Source organism: Egretta garzetta, unplaced genomic scaffold (genome assembly GCF_000687185.1).
Source record: "Egretta garzetta isolate BGI_Z169 unplaced genomic scaffold, ASM68718v1 scaffold215, whole genome shotgun sequence".
In the NCBI taxonomy this organism is placed as follows: domain Eukaryota; kingdom Metazoa; phylum Chordata; class Aves; order Pelecaniformes; family Ardeidae; genus Egretta; species Egretta garzetta.
This window is the reverse complement of record NW_009259719.1, coordinates 6498618-6519145: the sequence shown is the minus strand read 5'-3', so window position 1 is coordinate 6519145 and position 20528 is coordinate 6498618. Positions and strand designations below refer to the sequence as shown.

Below are 20528 nucleotides of genomic sequence, written 5' to 3'. Positions count from 1 at the left end.
AGATTTTTGGAAAAAATTACACTTTTCAACATGTGAAAAATTTGTAACATTCAGGATATGAGAAGGGCCTTCCGAGGGTTTTGGTATGATGACATTTGTGGGCCTCATTGATCAGAGTATGGGTGAGTTATGGTCTCCTGTAACAAATATAGGTGGGCGGAGCCTTCAAAAAGGGGGTTCCAGCTGTGGTAGCTCAGTGGTTGTCAGAATAGGTTAAATTTTTTGATGGCTGGAAACATCAAGGAGCCCTCAACAGGAACATCTATGGTGGGAAAAGCAAAGGAGCAGAATTTTTGTTTTTGTTACCCATCAACATTTAGAATGTGATGTGAACCTGTTACGCAGGTAAACAGTGGTCAGCAAGACTGGGCTTTGGGTTTTTCAGGGAGAAATGGCTACTTATGTAATGGTAGGTAAACACCAGAGTGAAAGGAGTCTGGCAGGCAAAATAGAGAGCATTTAGGAACAAGAAAAGTAGAAGATGGAGCCAGGGAGGGTAGGGGTTGCAAAGGCCCAGGAGGAAATGGGGAAGCACTTCCCAAAAAATGTGCAATGGCAAATAAAACGTTTTGCTCAACTTGTCTTGGCAATATTTCTGAACAGCATCATGGATGAAATCTGTGACATAACAAAATCATTCTCTTCTGGCCTTCCAAATAGTCACTTACTTGCTACTTGCCCTTTCTTAGTCCTCTTGTTCAGTTTTAAAGGATTTTAGCTAATAGTAAGCATTCTGTGTTGTCTTATGGAGAATTTTTTGAAGCCTCAGTTATAAAGGTGGCATTATGTCTGGAAGGGCTGAAAAGCATCATAACATTGTGACTTGCTCTTTTTTTTTTGCCTGTATACTTTTCATAAGCGTGTGCATGTGCTCTTGTCATGCATCAGTAGATGGAGTCTTTCTTCAAGGGCTGTAAGGTTGGATGGTCCTTGTGCAAATGGTGTTCAAGAGAAATACAGGAATATTTCAAAATACTGTTTCTTACAGCTTTGAATTTTGTATGTCGAGAAGCTTCTTTTTTGTACACTTGTGGTCATAACTACCTTTTCTCACAGTCCACTCCCAAGTCTGTTAAGGGCAGCACCAAGAAGGAGGGATCAAAAAGGAAGATCAACATGAGTGGGTACATCTTATTTAGCAGCGAGATGAGAGCTGTGATTAAAGCTCAGCACCCAGACTACTCCTTTGGAGAGCTCAGCAGGCTTGTAGGAACTGAATGGAGAAACTTGGAAGCAACAAAGAAAGCAGAATATGAAGGTAAATAAAAACTAAGATGATAAACTCTTTTCTGCTTTTTTTTTTTCTCAATGCGTTCATTGCTGTTATTCAGATGACAGGTTTAATAAAAGAAGATATTTATGTTTGTGTTCTGGACGTACCTTAAAGAGAAGTTCATATTGAGAGATGACTGAAGAGGAGCAAAGAGCGTGTTTAAGTTATGTAGTGCACAACTGATAATTTAAATGTCTTTGCCACAAATAACCAAATGAACAAAGACCAAGAAAAAGGGGACAAATTAGAAGTAAAGGGCATGAAGCCCCTGGGCTGGAAGTCAGTTGGAAAAATGGTTTGTGAAAGTTTCCTTAAAGGAGGACTGGGGGAAATTTTGGACAAGAAGCTCTTCAGAGCTGTAGCAGCAGGTAAGAAGGCTTACAGTGGAGTGGGAAAAAGTTCTTTGATTAACAGTATTTAGAGGCTTAAAAAGCTTTGATAGAATGAAATCAAGGAATACAGAATCTGTTATAATACTGTAAATATGACCTATTGTTCAGTCTCAGTATTAATCAACTGTTGAAACTGATTTTGTTGAGGGATTTTATATCCTGAAGTGAGCCTAGGAATATTCATAGACCTTTCTCTCTTTCTTTCTTTCTTTCCTACTGATACTGGTCATTGTGTTTCAACTTTATTTGATTAAAATAAAATACAATTGATCCTTAACAGCAGGCCCTTACCCAAGCCAAATACATTGGCTTAACATCCACAGTTACTACTCTAGTTAATATGTCAACTCTTCCAATATAAACCCCGTTTTTTTTAAGCAACTGTTGCAATTTTATTGGCAGAAAATGCTATTTTGGACAGGAAAGTTTCAACACCCTAGAAAGTTATTGCCCAATTAAGTTATAACTTAACTTTTTTAAAAATGTGATTTGGTAGGTTTTCTGCATATTCATAAATTAAAGGCGGCTTTGATCTTCAAACTAGAAGTTTGCATGCTATCGCTTTCCACCATCAGCTGTCTCAGTCCTTTCCAAATTTGAGTAGTACCTCTTCGCAATTCTGGAGAGTAGTACAGCACCACTTGGCTATGTGCAGATTTTCTTTGCAAATGCTGTGAAGGGTAATGCTCTTTCTTTGTGAAAGTACTATGGCCTTGCTTTTTTCCTATTGTAGTTTCCTTTTGCATCCTTCTAGGTGTGCGTGGTATCTTTTTATTGGCAGGTCCCTCCTTACAGCCTAGTTCTTAAGCAGTAGGATGGCTAGCATGTCATCGCTTCCTAGCTTAGAGCAGCTTGACGTCATATGCTTCTGCAGGAAGGCATAGTTGTAACGTACTAGTAGCAACAGTGTCTGTCCACTGTGTTTATGATTGCCTAAGTGCTCCCATTTTAATCCTCTTTCTCACTTAAAATTTTCCAAAGCTTTTGTGTTTTGGGCTGCAGTTTCTCTGGCTTGGTGTCTGCCCAGATCTAGACTTACTTTTATTTGGTTTTGAGGTGTTGGGATGGGGTTACAAAGTGTTCAAACTGTGTTTGCTTACCATGTGTGAAAGGAGAGAAACTCCTTTCCCTCCACTGTGACGAGTCAAAATTCACGTGCTCTCTAGTGTGGACGTGTACTAGGGAGCAGGGAACAGGCACGGTTTGACCCCTCAGTGAGAAAATGCCTTTCTATGTTCCGGTGAAAGTAGTTTGCACTTTAGATCCATTTTGACCCACTGAAAATTTCATTTGGTATATGTGCAGGGTAACAGTTGTTCTTTTAGCAACAGCTGAGCGAAGAACAGGCTGCATTGGAAATGCCTGCATGGCTAACTGCACTGTGAAAACTTCTCTAAATAAAATAAAATAATGCGTGGGACTGAGGTAAAGACCTGTTTTAAGGAAAAGCTCTGTTCAAAGCAGAAGGTCTCTTTCCTTTCTCTTAAGATGTGCTGGAGATGTTGTTTGAATGATCTCAAGCCCTGGCCTAAATGATTTGGGTTTAGTGTTGAGTATTAAGGTGAACGCTCAAGGCCAAACTTTTAGGCAGCTGCTGCAGTTCCCTTTGGCAGTGTTGTTTCATCTGTTGGTTCCATGACAGTCACAGCATGGATAGAGACTAGGTAAAACTCAAGTACTGTCCTACATCAGGTCCTTTGTCAAAGCTCAGAACTCTGAAATCTGATAAAGCTGAACGCTTAACAATAATTTCTCATTCATCAAAGTGTCTTGAGAACTTTTGCTTTTGTCTCACCATTTTTTTAGCTGGCCAAAAGTAGATGAGAGTCAGAACAGCTGCTTCATCTTTTCCGCAAATCCTTGCTGTGCTCTGAAGAGGATTATCTCATTTTTCTACTTCAGGATCTACCTTCAAATGTCTTGTGTATTTTGTGCTCAATCACGTATGAGTTGCCTGTAGTAAATTTAGGAGTTTCTGTGCGTCGTCATCGCTTCCTGGAATGACAGAAGTGAAAAGAAGGAAGAAAATGCCTTTGGAAATGAAACTGGTCTTTCAGTGTATGGAAGTAGTGTTAGAAGCTGCGCAAACAGGTTCTACAGGAGACAAACGTGTGAGAGATGTTTGAAGTCATATACTAGAGAAAACAAGTAACATTGGCAGGATGCATAACTTAATCTCCTTGATGAACTTCTTAGGGTTTGTTTGACAGAGGACTTTGATGGCTGTTTTTAGTGGCAGTTTTCATCTTTCACCAACTGGAAGAGAACTTCTAGCCCTGCATTCACTGTTATTAAAATTTGATGGAGTTGTATGCTGCATTCATTTATTCTTTGTTATTCTTCATTGCGTCAGTCAGATACAATGTTCAGAGTAAACAAATCGGCAACTTACATGCCCCAAAGCACCTTGAGTGGACATTCAGTATATCTCCTTTTCTGTGTTTGCTTGGGTTTGGGGTTTTTTTTCTTTCTTCTTCCAATGACCCTTTGCCCTTCCCTATAAAATTGTCCTCTGGTCAGATTCCCTTGCAGTAGATCTTTTGTTCTTGCAGTCACAGTAAGAAACTTGATTGAGATAATGACCAGATTCATCGTACAAAGGACACGCATGACCTCCAGTGAGCAGCATAATGTGAGTTAGACATCTTCAGAAAAAAAAAAAAAAGGAAAAGGAAAAAAAAGCTCAAAGGGGACCAAATGGGGAAAACGACAGAAGGAGGCAGAGAAAAACATTTTTGGTTCATCAAACTGCTGCTTGTTATGTTCCAAACACTGAGGACCTATCTACACTAGGGAAACTTTGCAAATGCTTCCCAACTTTGCCACCACTTTTCAGCTGCATCAGTACTAAAATATATGAGGAGCCCAGGAATAGACGGGGCACCGGCTTGCACTGCTATCTGCTACATCTTACTTTAGGTCACGTCTGGTAGACACGGTGCTTAAAATTCCCACAGCAGCTGGTGGCAGATCTATGTGAGAGCTGCCGGCCTTCACTGCAGCTGGTTTAGCGGAGCCAGTGGTGTCAAAAGAGGGAATGTTTTGCCATGTTTTCCTAGTGCGGACTGAGCCTAGTGCTGGACTGCTGCTTCATGTTGGTAACACTGGTGTTATTATCAAATTTGTTCTTTGACCTTTTTAAATTTTTATTTTATTATTTATTTTGATTTTTTTAGAAAAATAAAACTTTGTGGAATATTTTTCATGAAAGGTTCTCTAAAAGTCTTAGGTGCAGCCACATGAAATCAAATCATATGCTGTATAAAAAGATTCATCTGTTCTACTTTATATTTGACTAAACTATGCCAGTGTTTGACTAGTCCTTTTTAATGAACAGATAATATTTTGAAATTCTGGGTTACAAAACAGAACTGAAAATCTAAAATACTTTTACAGAGCGGGCAGCTAAAGTTGCTGAGCAGCAGGAGAGAGAGCGAGCAGCACAGCAGCAGAATTCCTCCCCCCGGGCAGGCACTCCTGTCGGGGCTCTTATGGGGGTGGTGCCGCCACCAACACCAATGGGAATGCTCAATCAGCAGTTGACACCCGTTGCAGGTAAAAAGTAGGAGCTATGACCATTTTTTCCTCATCCACTATATCAACCCCCTTCATAACTCTGAACACTCTCTTGGGTCACTTTGTTCTTACGGAAGAAAAAAGCTCAACCTCTTCAGTCTTTCTTCATATTGAGTATGCGTAACCGCAGCAGTAGCCCGATAGTCCAACATTACTTGCTCCGGTAGTGAGAAGTCTGTTGAAAATGCAGGGAAAAAGGGTCCTCCTTGTGCGGTAGTCCTGTTCAGTTTGTGTGCAGTCGTGTTTATTCACTCTACTTTGCAGAGTTCGTGTTTAGCCCTGCTACAGCAGGAGGGGAGTGAGCTAAATACTCTTCTAGTGTATGCAGTGTCAGTGGAGGTGATAAAGTAGGAGGCAAATTATTTATTTCTTTTCTTGTCAGGAAGGTGAGAGGCAAACAGAATCCAAACCAGATTTTAAATCCAAGCAAAAGCTTTAGAGAATTGCAGATTAGACACTGGTAAACAGAGGAGACTACAAGGATCTAGAGCCATTGCAGGAACAAACATGAAATGGCAACATTGCCAGTTTTATGAGGTGGTATTCAGAATAGAACTAAGCTTGGACAACTCTTCCATGAGTTCTCTGTTGCTGGGTGTTATGCTCATTACCAGTTGTAATCTGACTTGAGTTCACAGGGAGGTGCTTGGAGTAAGTATTTTCAGGATCAGTCTGAAGACACCGTAGTCCACTGCAGATTCTTGTATGGGAATCAGCCTTACGTTGGTGAGAAAATGAATTGGGTATGACTTGATAGGTTGTTTTTCTTCCCCCATTTCTAACTAAAATAATTAGATTACTTCACTCAAGGTCAAAATAGTGCCAAATAGGTAAAAATGAGTATTTGGAGGTTTTTTGTTTTGAGTTTTGGGTGGTTTTTTTTTTTTTTTTTAACTTTCCCTTAAGGCATTCCAATTATTCCATTTATTCTTTTGTCATTTTTCTTTTTCTTTCCCGTCTCACAGGCTGTGGCCATATTTAGCGCTAACAGCCTGAAGCGTTTTTCATCATGGTCTCTAAATCCCTTTTCAGTAAATAGGCTGCATGGATGTTTAAACTGAAGGCACATCCCTTATTTGGTTCATGGTCTCCAGATTACAAAGCATTTGTTTATGCTGAGTTGCAATTTTCTTTTGTTTTTTTCCCACTTTGGTCTTGGTAATTTTCCTCTGAACTGTTTGCAGTTGGGGTGGGTGTGTGTATACACGTATCTGTGCATATATTAAGAGGAAAAAGAAAAGACGAGTCCTGCGTTGATCTTTTTTGAGAGTAAACTATTTCAATCTACAATATGTAGAAATGTCATCCTCTTGTGGTTGTGTTTTCTTGGTTTGGTTCTTGTATTTTTGGCATTGAGTCGCTTTTCCAATTTTTTGGAGGTAGGTGTTAATGGGCAGTAATACTTATTATTAACACTTTCTTAAAACTTCTCCAAAAATGTGCATTCTGCAGACTACACATGCTAACTTACTTCCTGCAGCAGCCTCCTCGAAAGCCAACCTGTATTTAAGACCATCATCTTATTCCAGCCATTAGATATTCAAGTCTCTTCACTTTGGCATTGTGAAATACTTCCTTAAAGTGGGTGATCAAGTGGATCTTTTTAAACTCTTTCTATTTTTGTGGCCCATTTGAAAAATATGGCCTTTCATCGTTTAGTTTCCACAGGTCTTACTTAGAAGTATCTTAATCTGTTGAGAACTCTTTCACATCCTCCTCCATCATTTGATTGCTTTTCTCTAATTTAGAGAACTCCATCGCAGAAGTTCAGAGAAGTTCTGTGTGGCCCACGGGTCCAAGAAATCTGGATACCTTCTGAGATGTGTTTCTCTTAGTATGCAGCGCTCTAGTTTCTTGTAAATTTAGGCATTACCAAAGTTTATTTAATCTTACGTTGTTATAGTAAAAAATGGGAGAACAAGTAGTTTGAAAGACATCATAAATCACAGCTGTGGGAGCTGGAAATAGTTTGCCCATGTTAACTAGTTTAAAATCAAAGTGGTAACTCGTACATGGGGTATAAAAGTGGCTGCTCTTACAACCTTGTGATGAGCTACAAGAACTGATTTGTCATGGAGGTTTGATGATAACTTTATTAAGCCAGCCAGTTGTTGAGTATTTTATTTGAAAATGTAGAAATGAGCTCTCATGATTGATAAATACGGGTTTGTTTCATTGGAGGTTTTTATTTTATTTTGGTTGGTGTCTTTTAAAGCTTCAGAAGTGTATGTAAATGCAAGATGTCATGGCAGCTCGGGGTTCACTGGAAGTAACCAGGCAGCGGCTACAGTGAAAGCCCTTTATTCCGGGGATGCTTTTATTGTGTTTCTTTTTTTACTTTTTCCATTGCAAATATGGATTTCACTACACTAATGAAGAGGTACAGATGAGCTTCCAGATACTTAAGACCTGTTTAATAAGTGTCAATCTAGGTGCCCTGTGGAAAATGAAGGTTTGAGGGAGATCAGTTCTTTATTTTCTCATTGGTTGCTCCATGTAAAGCTTTTGGAGTTTCAGGTTTCTCACCTTTGTAACTCTTCGTGAGGAAGTGACAAATTTGGCTTGTGTTTTGGAGCTGCTCTATCTGTTTCGATCCTGAGCTCATGACAGCTTTGTTTTCAGTCAGCAATTTTGCATTTCTAAACTTACCTCATCTCTCTAGACCTGCTTCTGTCCTCTGTCATCTTTTCATGTCTTTCCAGCACCTTTCCTTGGTTACCTGACAACACATCCATTTAAATTAAAAAGCTTAGAAAACAGGCAAGGGACAAGCAAGTTACGTTCCAGGACCCAATAAACACAGGGCAGTTACACTGCATGTGCTCACCTCGTGGATAGCAACAAACCTGAGCCGAAACCAGAATAAGCTTTACATTTTCTTCCCTTGCATGCAGAAAACTAAAGTTACGAGCAGCAGCACAATACTGTCTTTGTCATATCATTGATTTTCCTATAAAGACACCTGGAAAACATTGTCAGTGAAATTCTGTGAGGGACTGCAGGTGCTCCTTGTAAGTCCTACTTCGGTGTACTGCCGTGAGTGTAAATTACTGCAGCTCAGCACTCCCAGTGCTGTTGGGTTTAAAATCGGAGTTACTTTCATAGTTTATACTGGAGATGGTTTAATAAAAATCAACCCTGTTACTGCTCTTAGTCTTAAGTATGCAAATGTTGTAGGGGTTTTGTGTGTAATTATGCATATACACTGCAGAAAAATCTATAGGTTTTTATTTTTGTTCCAGTTGAGTTTGGTCTCCAAGGTAGCCCACAAAGCAGGGCTGTATCTGGAGCTTGTTTAGTTAGTGTTGTGTTCATAATCTGTATGCAGATGGCAGAGCTTTAAGCTGTATTAAAATTGCTTGCGTTAGTAACATTTAATTGTGGCTGAATTTATTCCTTGTGTTAACATATGTGAATATTCAACATCTATTGCCCCTTGAGAAACATACAAATACACTAAATACTAATTCATCAAAAGTATAGTGTTTCATATTTGTATTTTTTTATTTTTGATTTTTATTCATTTTTGCAAGATACTAATTGTAGTATCGTCTTGCTGTACTAAAGGTGCTTTCTTTTTTTTCCCTTTTTTTTTTTTTTTTGTGGATAGTGCATGTCTTACTGTGTAGATCATATTGCATGTTATTGATGCATGTTTGAAATTTGTTGTGTCCTTCAAGGCATGATAAGTGGCTATCCACCGGTGCTGCCACCTTTGCAGGGCCCAGTTGATGGCATTGTTAGCATGGGCAGCATGCAGCCACTTCACCCAGGGGTGCCCCCACCCCACCAACTTCCGCCAGGTATGCCAGGCATCCCAGGCATCCCACCACCCGGTAAGAATGTCATCGTCATTCGCTCCTTATTTCATTTTCATGTACTTGCTGTTTAACCAGTTGTTACAGAAATTATCTGCAGCTTGTTTTGGTCATAGCTTTTGTTTCTGAACATTGCAGGTTTGTTTAGCTGCAGCGCGCACAATGCACTGCTGAATATATGAGGCAGATGCAAAATGTTGACGTAACAACATGTCCGGTAAACCAGCAGGGAAAGGTTACTGGAGAAATGTGACGCTGCTCCAGCAGTAGTTTTGCTCCAGCCAAAAAACCTGACAATTCTGCTTGAGTTTATCGGAGGTCTGAAAAGCTGAAATTAGCCTATTCATATCCTTACATCATTTCAACAGCATACTTCCCCATCCTTTTCTTATTTAAAGTGGGCTTATAAATGAAATTTATTGCTCTCATTCCTTACCGAATTCTTTTTCGGTATGTTAATGTTTATCAGTAGTCACATTGCACTTAAATTAACCTGGTCATGTAGGACCCCTTGGCCACTGGGGCACTGACACGCATTGTTATAAAACAGTGTTCAGATTAAACTTTGTTGATAGAACAGCAATTGGAAACATTTGGGGATAATGTGAAATCAGTGTACTATTATGGCCAAATTTTAAGTTGATTTTTGAGAGCATATCTACTACACGTTTGCTATTTTTTTTGCCACACTTCTGATAAAGAGTAAGGCTGAAGGAAACATAAACATTTTTCCAGTGCTAATGCCATTAACATGTGCCCATTATGGGGAGAAATGTTCACCTGCTCTCTGATCCTGTTTTCTGCTGATTCAGGTTTTGCCTCTGATAACTCATGTGCCTATTTAAAAGATGTGTATCCCATATATTCAGCAGTTAAATAAGCTGTGGACAAAGTGGTCTCGTTTGCATCCCCCTACCCCACTTGCAACTGTGTTTATCAGAAGCTCTGTTAAGACTTTTTATCTGTATGTGAATTATTTTGGGTTGGGTTGGTGTCTTTTATTTTTGTTTGTTTGCTTGTTTTTTTAAAAATCCACCAGTATTAGGTGTGCAGCTTGCAGCTTTGCTGGTGTGTAAGATTGACCATAATGTCACGTAGAAGGAGTAGGAAAACAGCTGTGTGTCTGTGGGTCCATCTCCAACTCAGCCAGGCAGTGACACTTAGTGCACATCAGCAATGTACCAATGTTTGGGAGGTGAATCCAGGACAGTGCATTTCTCTTCAGAGTTCTTCCCGCTGAAGTGGGCTGTGTGTATGGTGTTTAAAATGGAGAGGATATGGATTAGGGAAAAAACAACACCTGGAATGGAGGACCACACCTGAAGTGGTACTGAATCGGGCTGGGTGTGCTAAGGGTGAAGCCACGCTCTGCTGCTGGAAGGGCGAGGGTGTCCTCCTCCAGACCTCTTTGCTTTGTTCAAAACCAAAAAAAAATCTGTGCCATATTTCACAATGTGGATTATCAATGTTTTCCCAACTCCTGAGTTGCCATTAGTACAGATGCACTTAAAATGGAGGCTGTCATCAAATGGAAAACGCATTTGAAATTCGCTTCAGTGTGCAAAATGCAATGGCACATCTTTTGATCACTGATACAGAAATCTGCATGCAAATTAAACCCTCAGGAAAAGCATAGCTAATTTGCGGCTTTTCCAATGAATGAATGTGAGAAGTAGCATAAACAGAAAGAAAAGAAGCAGCAGGCATAAGTTTCATTTTTTCAGACCAAAGCATCTGTATGTAAAATATAGGAACTGCATGATTCTCATTTAAGTTGGTAAATTTCTGTATGTAAGACTGACATGGGTGTTATCTGCTGCACTCTCTGCAATACAGAAAAGCCTCAATATGTTAGAGAAAAACTTAACAGTTTTTATTTTTTTTAAATTTGTTTCAGATGTTCATTGGTCTCATATATAAGCCTATTTAACCTGCAAGTTGCGTTTTATGTTAGTGAGATCTAACAGAATTTGTGTAACGGCTTGGATTTCCTCCTGCTGTGAATGTATTCCATAAAACTGAACGCAAGGAAATGTTAAGTATTGCTAAAGCAAATCAGCATTTCCTTTTTTAAAGGATTCCAGGAAGATCCTGTCAAGCCAGAGGTGTATATTATAAATGAGAAGATTTAGTTGGGCAATCACTAAGTAATGTGAAAAAATCCTGAAAACAAAAAATTATTCACCTTGCATTTCTTTAATTCAACAGGCCACATACCAATGTTTGGTAGTTGTCATATTGGCTTTTGTTTTTTTCATTCAGAAACTTCTAAAGTGTTGGGGGTTTTTTATTGGGGGAGAGGGGAATATTTCAATGTTGTACATCTGCTTAAAAAACTGTAAGCAATGATACAGAAGTCTAAATTCTTACTATAGAAGACCAAAGAGGTATTTGTCACTGCTCTGAAATAAGACTAATTATTTTATATTTTTGGAATATAGGTGTTACAGGCCAAATTGTGTCCCCCATGGTAGGCACTCCAGCACCTGGAGCAAGTCCTTTTGGACAGCAGGTGAGTCATTTTTGCATTATTTGTGAAGCTCTAAGGCTCTGAATTAGCATTTGAACAGCATCTCATTTAAGACATGTAGGGATGCACATAGCCTTTCCCTGGAGAACATAAACCAAATGTACACCAATGTATTTAGAGCCAGTTAATATCTTACACTCAGAGTGTATGTCTGTATTTATTGGTTGAATTGTTATTAGACTAATTAGGTTCTGCCCAGTGGGATAACTTCTGCAGTATAGGCAAGACAGTGTTTTGTTTTTCTTCTACTAAACTGAGTTATTTCAACACACTGTTAAACTGCTGAGAATTTAGGTTTTGCGTGCTGTGGTGATGCAGAGGATGCTGCCCCCTTTCTCAAGCTGTTGATGAATGGTAAAAACTGTTCTGTTTGCTCCCATATTTCACAAACTGACAAAGCAAATGTTCATCAGCAATTCAGAATTTGTGAGTTTGGATAACAGCGATGATCAGATGGTCCTTCTCAGTGTTTAATACAGATGAAGTGTTCAGAACATTTCAGATTTTATTGGCTAAATTGTTGCACCATAAAGAGAAATGTGACTTTGGCTAGAGGGTGTAAAGAAAACCAGAAATTGAGTGAGAAAGTAGTAACGTGCATATGTCATGACATTGAGTTATTCCAGACCACAGGGTATCTGTGTTGAGAGTTCTCAGCACTGCTACTTAATCACAATAGTAGGAATTCTCCTGTGTGACTGCGATTTGTTTGTGTGCCCACAATTTTTGCCGGACAGCAGTTAGCATTTATTATGTGAAAGTATCCCAGTCGCCCAAGGATCAGGGTCAATTTAGATTAGATATTTTAGAGAGAAACTATGCACTTCACAGACCACATGGTTTATGATCAAATTAGAGAAAACATGAAATAAAAAGGAGTAATTCAGGGTAATAGGAGAGAGGAAAAATGGTGATAGTAATCAGAATATGTTTACATAGACAACATTGCTCATATTTCTAATCTGTTAAATATGAATATGGTTTGTTTGCACTTCTTCCCTCTGTGCATAATGGTGAACCCAGCAGATAGTCCTGGCTGAAGCGGGTGTTTTCCAGGGAAATTTCCTTATGCCTTTGCTCATAACCTGTTTTGAAGCTCCATTGTATGAGGATGTCCTGATGCTTGGATGTGAAGGAGCTTCCCTGCAGTTCCCCCAAATGTAATCTCTCCATCGCTTTGTCATTGCAGATAGGAATCCTTGGCCCACCGGGACAGCAGGCACCTCCTCCATATCCCGGCCAAAGCCCAGCAAGTCAGCCAGTTATGCAGCAGCCCACAACTCCCATGTTCGTCTCCCCTCCACCAAAGACACAGAGGCTTCTTCATTCTGAAGCCTATCTGAAATACATTGAGGGGCTTAGTGCTGAGTCAAATAGTATTAGCAAGTGGGACCAGACCCTTGCAGGTAAGGCTTTTGATACAGAGTAGGATATTTCTAGACAGAACACGCTTCTTTGTAGCCATTGGTATTTTTTGCTTTTATGGAAAATGCTAAATAAATCTGCTGCTTATTTAATAAAATGCAAGTAATTGTTAAAAACAAATCAACAGACTGGGAATACATATATTATCAGCAGGCTAATTCCATCAGTACTATATAAATCTAAAAATCAATTGTATGGCCTTAAATACTAGGAGTAAGAGTTATACTGTAGAATTATATTCACCTTTTTTCTAGAAAAATTGTGGTGAACATCAAAGCCAGTAGATAATTGGACCATTTCTTGTCCTTCCAGCACGAAGACGAGATGTCCACTTATCAAAAGAACAAGAGAGCCGACTCCCTTCACACTGGTTGAAAAGTAAAGGGGCTCATACTACAATGGCTGATGCATTATGGCGTCTGCGAGACTTGATGCTACGAGACACCCTTAATATCCGTCAGGCGTACAACATAGAAAATGTTTAGTCGCATAATTGCTTCTTTCTTTGATACCGGCATATAAGGAGTTTTGTGGAACAATAGCTGTTTTAGTTACTGGGTGGGGAGAGATAACCAACAATAATTTGTATTGCATTTTACTGTACATTGCAAGACCATTTTTATATAAGGACACTTTTAATAAGCATATTTCACTTTTTGTTATATTAAGTTGACTTTATCAAATACACGGATTTTTGCATATGTTTCCTTTGTTTGAAAGGCGATTTCATAATTGGTTAAGTGTAGTCAAGGATTCATCTTTCTTATACTTTATTGCTGAGAATCTGATGCCATTGTTTTTATATAAAAGAAGAAAAAAGAAAACAAAGTATTTACAGATTGGTACAGTGGAATGTGAAATTAGTCATAGTTTACATCTTAGAAGAATGTGTGTTCATGTGCTTGTGTGTGCTAGCCACTTCCAGCAGAAATCTCACTTGGATATGAACAGGGAGGATCTCTTAAAAGAAGCTAAAGGTAAGATGTGCATTGACACTAGGGAAAAAATGACATTTCAAGTCAATACCAAGGCAGCGGAGTGAGCCACTGCAATCATGGAAGTGCTAGTGTGGATGGGACAAGGGTGTCTTGACTGCTAATGTTGTCCAATCCTGTCCAGTTATTTAACGGTGTAGCCAAGGCCATTGTGATTCTAAATCAGTAGCAAAATACATGTGCCGGCATGCCCTTAGAAGGTAAAATGTTTCATCTACCATGACCCGCTTTGGGCGTTCTGTGATGTCCCTAACACTGAGCAGTGGGAAGGGGAAGCTTCCCCCTAGGCAATTCTGTCTGCATGTGGGAAGGGCATGCAGAACCTGGAACCAGTTCAGGTCTTGGAAGGTAAGTTAGAGGAAAAGGAAAGTTGAGTTGTTTTGTTAGTGAAGTAACGTGATGTTTTTAAATTCAAGCATATTCTGTTGATGATTGGGCATTGTAAGACATTTTTGTATGTTTAAGTGTATTGATTCACCTTAATGAAAGTTTTGCAATGCAAAATTTGAGAGAAATTTGACACTTAAATTAACTTTAAAGTAAAATACTACTGTATGGTATGTGTAAGTTTAGCATACCTAGTACATTGGAGAAATAGAGTACTTTCATTGCAGCCTTTGGAGGGTTTGGGGTTTTTTTCTTTTTTTTTTTTTTTTTTTTTTTTTTAGCTAAGTAAGGTAGGTATAGACTCTTCTTGCCAAATTTCAAGGTTGTGACTGCCTTCTGCTAAGTCCTCATAACTAACTAACCTTTTGGACTGTAAAATTATTTGTTTAAAGGTAAATCCTTTCATGTATTTAATTTTAGAAAAAGAATTAATACTTTTAGATTGCATTAAGTAACTGGGAAAGCTATATTCATTTGAACAAATTGTTGGCAGGAGCGTGGTTACTGCAGCTCAGTCCAAAAGAACTGATTTACTGATACACTTCATCTTACTGCTAGAGATGTTCATCATGTGGAAATGTTTTTTAAAGTCTAATAGTACAGAACACTTTTTATTTGAGTACATTTGGCAGCAGGTTAAATACTCTTCTTCAAATACTGGATATCTTGGGTTCTGTTTTGCTGAAGCAATTAATACTGATGAGGAAAGCGACGTGCAAGTATAAACTGTTACTTAATTTTACTGACTAATTCCTCTCCCTATCCTATTGCAATCCTCCAGTCATTGCACAGAAAACCATGTAATTACAAATAGGCACTTAAGGACAGTTTAGGTCCAATGTGCAATGGATGTGAAGAAAATGAAGCTAAGCAACATACAGGAAAATTACAATTTTGAACTCTACAAGTAGCACAGCTGTGGTACAGAAAGTCTTTACTGGCCTTTGTAAATGGCAAAGAACTGAATAGTCTTAGACTGCCCCCATATATACAGTATCATCTTAAAATGTGTTTGAATTACCATAGGCTTTGCGATTTTTAGCCACAAAGACAGGACGTTGAAGAGAATCAGGCAGCAAATCCTAGTTTTCGAATATTTGGAACTATCATGGATTGTACTAATACACCACCAGATTCTCCTGCTTCTCAGCATTAACAAAAATTACACCAAAGAACCTGGGATGGATTTTAGTTAAGTTATTATTTTATTTATTTTCTTTTGAGGACTGGATGGGACTCCCTTCAGAGCCTATATAACTCAGATGTTTAATTTATCTCAAGGTCAGTGATGAGCGGACTTGCAGCACTGGCTCTCTCCTGCCCGAGCAGCTGAAGCCTTGGTTTCACTGCTCTTTCCGGCCCAGGAGCAAGAGATTGGAAGTGCAAATGAAATCTGGGTCCTCCCACAAGGCAGTGCAGAGCACTACCACTAAGCCACTGGGCTGGCCCTAATCAGTTATTTTAAGCTTTGTTTATTTATTTCAAAATCATGTGTCTCTATATGGGAGGCATTTCAGTCGATTGCAGTAAAATTTAGGATGTAATGGCTACAGTCTAGAATTCCAAACCAGCAAAAGAAACTGTTTTCTGACTCTGGTTTAAAAAAAAAAGAAAAAAAAAAAAAAAAAAGAGACATTCTGTCTGTCATTCTCTCTCTTTGTGGGTGTTTGAACCCTTCATTTGTTTTCCACTGCCGTTGATTGTACTGGCGTAAACAAAACTTCCATATTAAAATAAAAGTACGTATGGGAAATGGTTGGCTTCTGTGAGAGTGGAAAATAGATTAATCTAGGACCGGTATTTTCATAAACCAGTTGGAGACGACTAATAATTATTTGTTCTCTTCCTCAGTCCTTCCCTTCCATAAGAAAATTTACTGTTTGTGTAAAAATTCAGAACGTTGATGTTGGTGACTTTTTTTTTTTTTTCAGCGTATGTTTTCGGACCTGGTTAATCCATGCTTGGCTTTTCATTAGATCTTGTACTCCTGAAGGTTAAGCTGCTAACCAGGTTTATAACATGTATGTACCATCACTTTGTTTACCTGAGTCTTTTTAATTTGAATAAAAATAGTTTGCAAAGTGTTTTGGATTAACCAGGTTTGAGTGTCCTATCAAGGCTTTTGTTAGGATTTTATTTCAAGTAATTCTGGCTGTTGATGATCCAGGTTTTATCAAGTCCTTGGTATGTGTGTGCTTGTGTGTGGGTAAAGAATCCTTTTTATATTGTCCTGTGTATTGCAAGATGTGCCTGGTAGGTACTAAGAACGGTGATGCTGAAAAATATGGTTGAAAATTGAGCCATAAGAGCATGAACAGTAAACCTTGAAAAATATGTGACACACTGGGAACAAGCTGAGTGAAGATGGTAACATTCAGTCAGTCCCAGTTGCCCCCACATTTGAGAATAAACAGCAGGCCTTAGATTCATACTGGAAGCTAACCTAACCTGGTTCAGGACTCTTTTATGTAGCTCTTTAGTAAAGGAAAATAGAACAGTAATATGGAAAAAAAAGCATCTTCTACACAATAAAATTAAAAACCAGAACAGAAATTTTCTTAAATACCAAAAATGGCAAGAAAAATGAAGTGGTATCAACCTCTCAAGTCTCAAGGTGCCTCTGACATACAACTTACAAAGAGCTATTTAGACAACCAGAACAGATAGCGTTATATTTAATTAACATGCATTCATGTCTTGGACCTGGGGGATAAACACTGCCTGTCATGCAGGCTGGCAGCTTTACAGAACTTCCACCTTTCTAAAATTTGGTAGTGGATGGTGCAGTTGCACAGAGGAGACCAATTCTAATCAACCTCCTCATCTTGCTTGCTCAGTCTGAGATACTGAAGATCATCTGTAGATGTACACACACCCCCCCCCGACTGCAAATGCACTAAATTGGAGCGGTGGTTCAAAATGGTTGGGCACTTGAACATCAAGTAAGAAATGGGATCTGATTCATTGATACATGCGAGACTTTCTAATTAATAAAATAAACCATGTTCCTTTTGCTTACTGCATTTTCCAGCAAGTCTAATTTGACCATCATACAAAGAAACAAAAGGACAGCTGCTGCAGTGCAGTAGGATCTGGTGATCCTGGATAAAGAGATTCCCAGTCTTGGTCAGGCCTTGGAGACGCAGTGGTCTCCTGCAGTTGATCCTTCCAGCACCAAGAGGGATCAGAAATCCAGTGTAGATGTCAGGCCATGCAGATTATCAGCTGTTAAAGGAGGCAGCAGGAGGGACGATTAAAAGAAGCAAAGAAGAATGCACCAAGCTGCACCGGAGAACCAGTAACCGGTGTGGCTCAGCCCAGGTTAAGCTGAGCATGACAAAAACCTTGGACAAAAATGGTGAAAGATGGTCATGAAGCCTGTGCAACTGTCTCTACAGGGACTGCCCAAATTCAGTTTCCATTGGATGATTTTGGGGAGGACTATAATTAATCCTCATGCTTGGTGCGAAGCACCAACATCCAGTAACAACTTAAGGAAATTCCTCAGGACCAGTCACCCCACCACTGCCTGTTGCAGATTTTTCCGGCCTTCTTGAGAGGAGCTGGGGCTGGCCATAACCAGAGCGCAGGCACGGTTTTGTATCTGCGTATGAAGTCCAAAGCGAAAGCTTGCCTCTACTGAAGATAGTAAAAGTTTTGCTCCAGGGAAGAATTCATCAATATATAACAGATGAGTATTTTTCCCTTTTTCTACTCTTGAATCAAAAGCTGGGACAAAACTCTGCTGCACCCCTGTGCCAGGGCAGAGTACAGGCTCAGCCCATACACGTTTCCTTTACCAGAATTTCTTTTCAGTACTTCCCTGGCTGGCCACAGGTCTTTCAGCAGGCAGCACCCTTGGGTGCACAGCAGCAGGGAAACGTTCAACGAACAGATCAGTTCTTTCCACAAAACTGAAAACACAAAGTGAAATTGTCCCTTCTCATGCTGGAGTGGTGAGCAGCATTGCTCGTACACAAGTATCACTTTGTTCGCAGATGACTATCTGCTGCTGCTTTAGCAAGTTGAAATTTTCCATGCTTGATACCTATATTGGCCTGCCTTCTGCAACTTGGGAAGCTTTCCGCCGGAAAGCTTTGCTATTTTTCTCCTGCCGTGGCTGCTGCAAAGTGAACACATGAGACTGCTGTTTGTAGATGCCGAGCTTTGTTCTGGGCTGACACCAGATGAACTCCCTGAAGAAGGAATGGACGTGCTCAACCCCAGAACTGGCAGGGGCTCAGCAGCACCTAAAATGAAAGCTGCGTTCCTGGCTTGCTCCTGCAGTGCGTAACAGTGGCAGCAGCATATTCCCAGGGCTGGCCTGAGCTCCAAGCTTCCTCCCCATTGCCCACCACCACAGTAGACAGATGGGGGGAAGCTGGAGGACAGGAAGGAAATGGGGAGATGAGAACCAGAAAGACGATGGGAAAGAGATTCTGGGGAAGGCAAAGAGCCCAGAACTAGGAGTAAGCAGGGATAAAACTGAGAAACCTAAATGAAGACCTTGGTTGTTAAGATTGGGTGTATATTGATACTAAATCCCCAAGTGTGCTTGGTACTGGAACAGGCTGGGCACTGGGGCCTTCCAGCTGCTCTTATTGCGATTCTGTGACTGGCAAAATCAAAGAATGCAGAAGGATCAGCACTAGCAAACACACTGTGGAATGAGAAATGCAGCTCAGATCTCTGAATATCAAGCTTTGTCTTGTGTCATAACGGATCTGTGTTGCCTGTAAGTGGTACAATGCCAACCTGGGGTAGGATTTTTATTCCTGCACTGGTAACAAAGACCGGTAATGCAGAACTCCCTGACGCCAGACTTCTTGTGAGCGACTGCAGCCTGTCTCGCTGTTTACCTAGCTGGAGACACCCAAGGTATCTTCCAGACATTCCTGGTGCTCTCAGCTGCAAATGGGAAACAGTGCTGCAAAATAAGCAAGGGCTCTGAAGTGAAAAATTGTACCTTGGCTCACTGATGTCTGTGAAACACTGCTACTAGAGTGCTCAGGGGAAGCCACAGGAAGCTTTCACACCAGGCTCCCGAGTACTGAGAAGTAACTGGGGCACAGGGCTCTCTGTCAAAAAAACAAAGATACTGAAAAACTTAGTTGTGGAAACCAAGCACAAGACTTCCAAAAGGATCAAGAAGTAAAGGCAGATGAGCGAAAGCTCAGCAATTTTAAGAATCTGGCTTTAATAAGCATTAATAGCATTAACTAGTAATTAATAATTAAAAGCATTAATAAATGCTTTCTTCTTTAATGTATTGCTACAGTCAGGATTTACTTCAGTGCAATGATCAGTGACTGCAAAAGGAAGCTTCTGCATTTGAACTTGGGTTCTACCTTGGAATCAAAGTCCGAATTATGTTCTTAGTATTTCTGAAATAAAGGTTTTTCCCAAGTAATTCATTTGCTGTCCAATCAAAATATGCAGCAGCATGGTCACATCTTTAATTCTCTTGTCAGTTTTTTTAATCTCCCAAAAACACAAGTAGCACTAGTCCTCCAGATCAAGTCCTTGGAAGACACACCACCAAGTACAGCTGCTACCCTCCGCAAGTTCAGTACCTGCACCGTAACATCTTTAAAAACAGCCATTGTCTCTAGTGCAAACTTACTACTGTGGAAAAAGGCTGTTAGGAGCTGGCACAGCAACGCATGTAAGTATCTGAACGCCCTCGGGTTTGTTTTTAGGCTTAAGAATTGGCTTCTTTATGGAACCCTCAGCATATACACATACCATCAGAAATAATAAGCCAACTGCATTAATACACGATCCTCAGTGACAATACTGCACCAGTCACCCCAACGCATAGTCACTGATGTGCTCCCACGCACCAGAGAGCTAGTGTCACAGTGTCAGGCACTAAAAGCTGTCCAGGACAGAGCAGTTCGCTTCCTTTTCCTTCTTTGGGGAGACAGGAGTCCTACAGACTTAAGGTTTGCTAGGACTGCTGTGGCACATTCCTCTAGACTTGTGCCTGTGTTAGAGTAGCAACAATGAGTATTATAGCACTTGAAGACAGCGGAGCCCAAATGCACGGATGACTTTCCAAACAGTGCGGGCTGAGTAAACACAGAGCACTAAGTCTGTCCTCTTTTTATCTAGTTGAAATTATGCCACATT

The 20528-nt window shown here is 40.0% G+C and overlaps 1 protein-coding gene across 1 annotated transcript in view; it reads left to right on the top strand.

Annotated features, from left to right (window-relative positions):
- Positions 1-16440, top strand: part of PBRM1 (polybromo 1) — a 66277-nt gene extending 49837 nt beyond the window's left edge. The window contains 6 exon segments of the mRNA XM_035894851.1: positions 1057-1258; positions 5062-5220; positions 8922-9077; positions 11501-11571; positions 12779-12995; positions 13327-16440. Coding sequence (XP_035750744.1) covers positions 1057-1258; positions 5062-5220; positions 8922-9077; positions 11501-11571; positions 12779-12995; positions 13327-13499 — 978 coding nt within the window. The 3' untranslated portion in view covers positions 13500-16440.
- The last annotated feature ends 4088 nt before the right edge of the window (positions 16441-20528 follow it).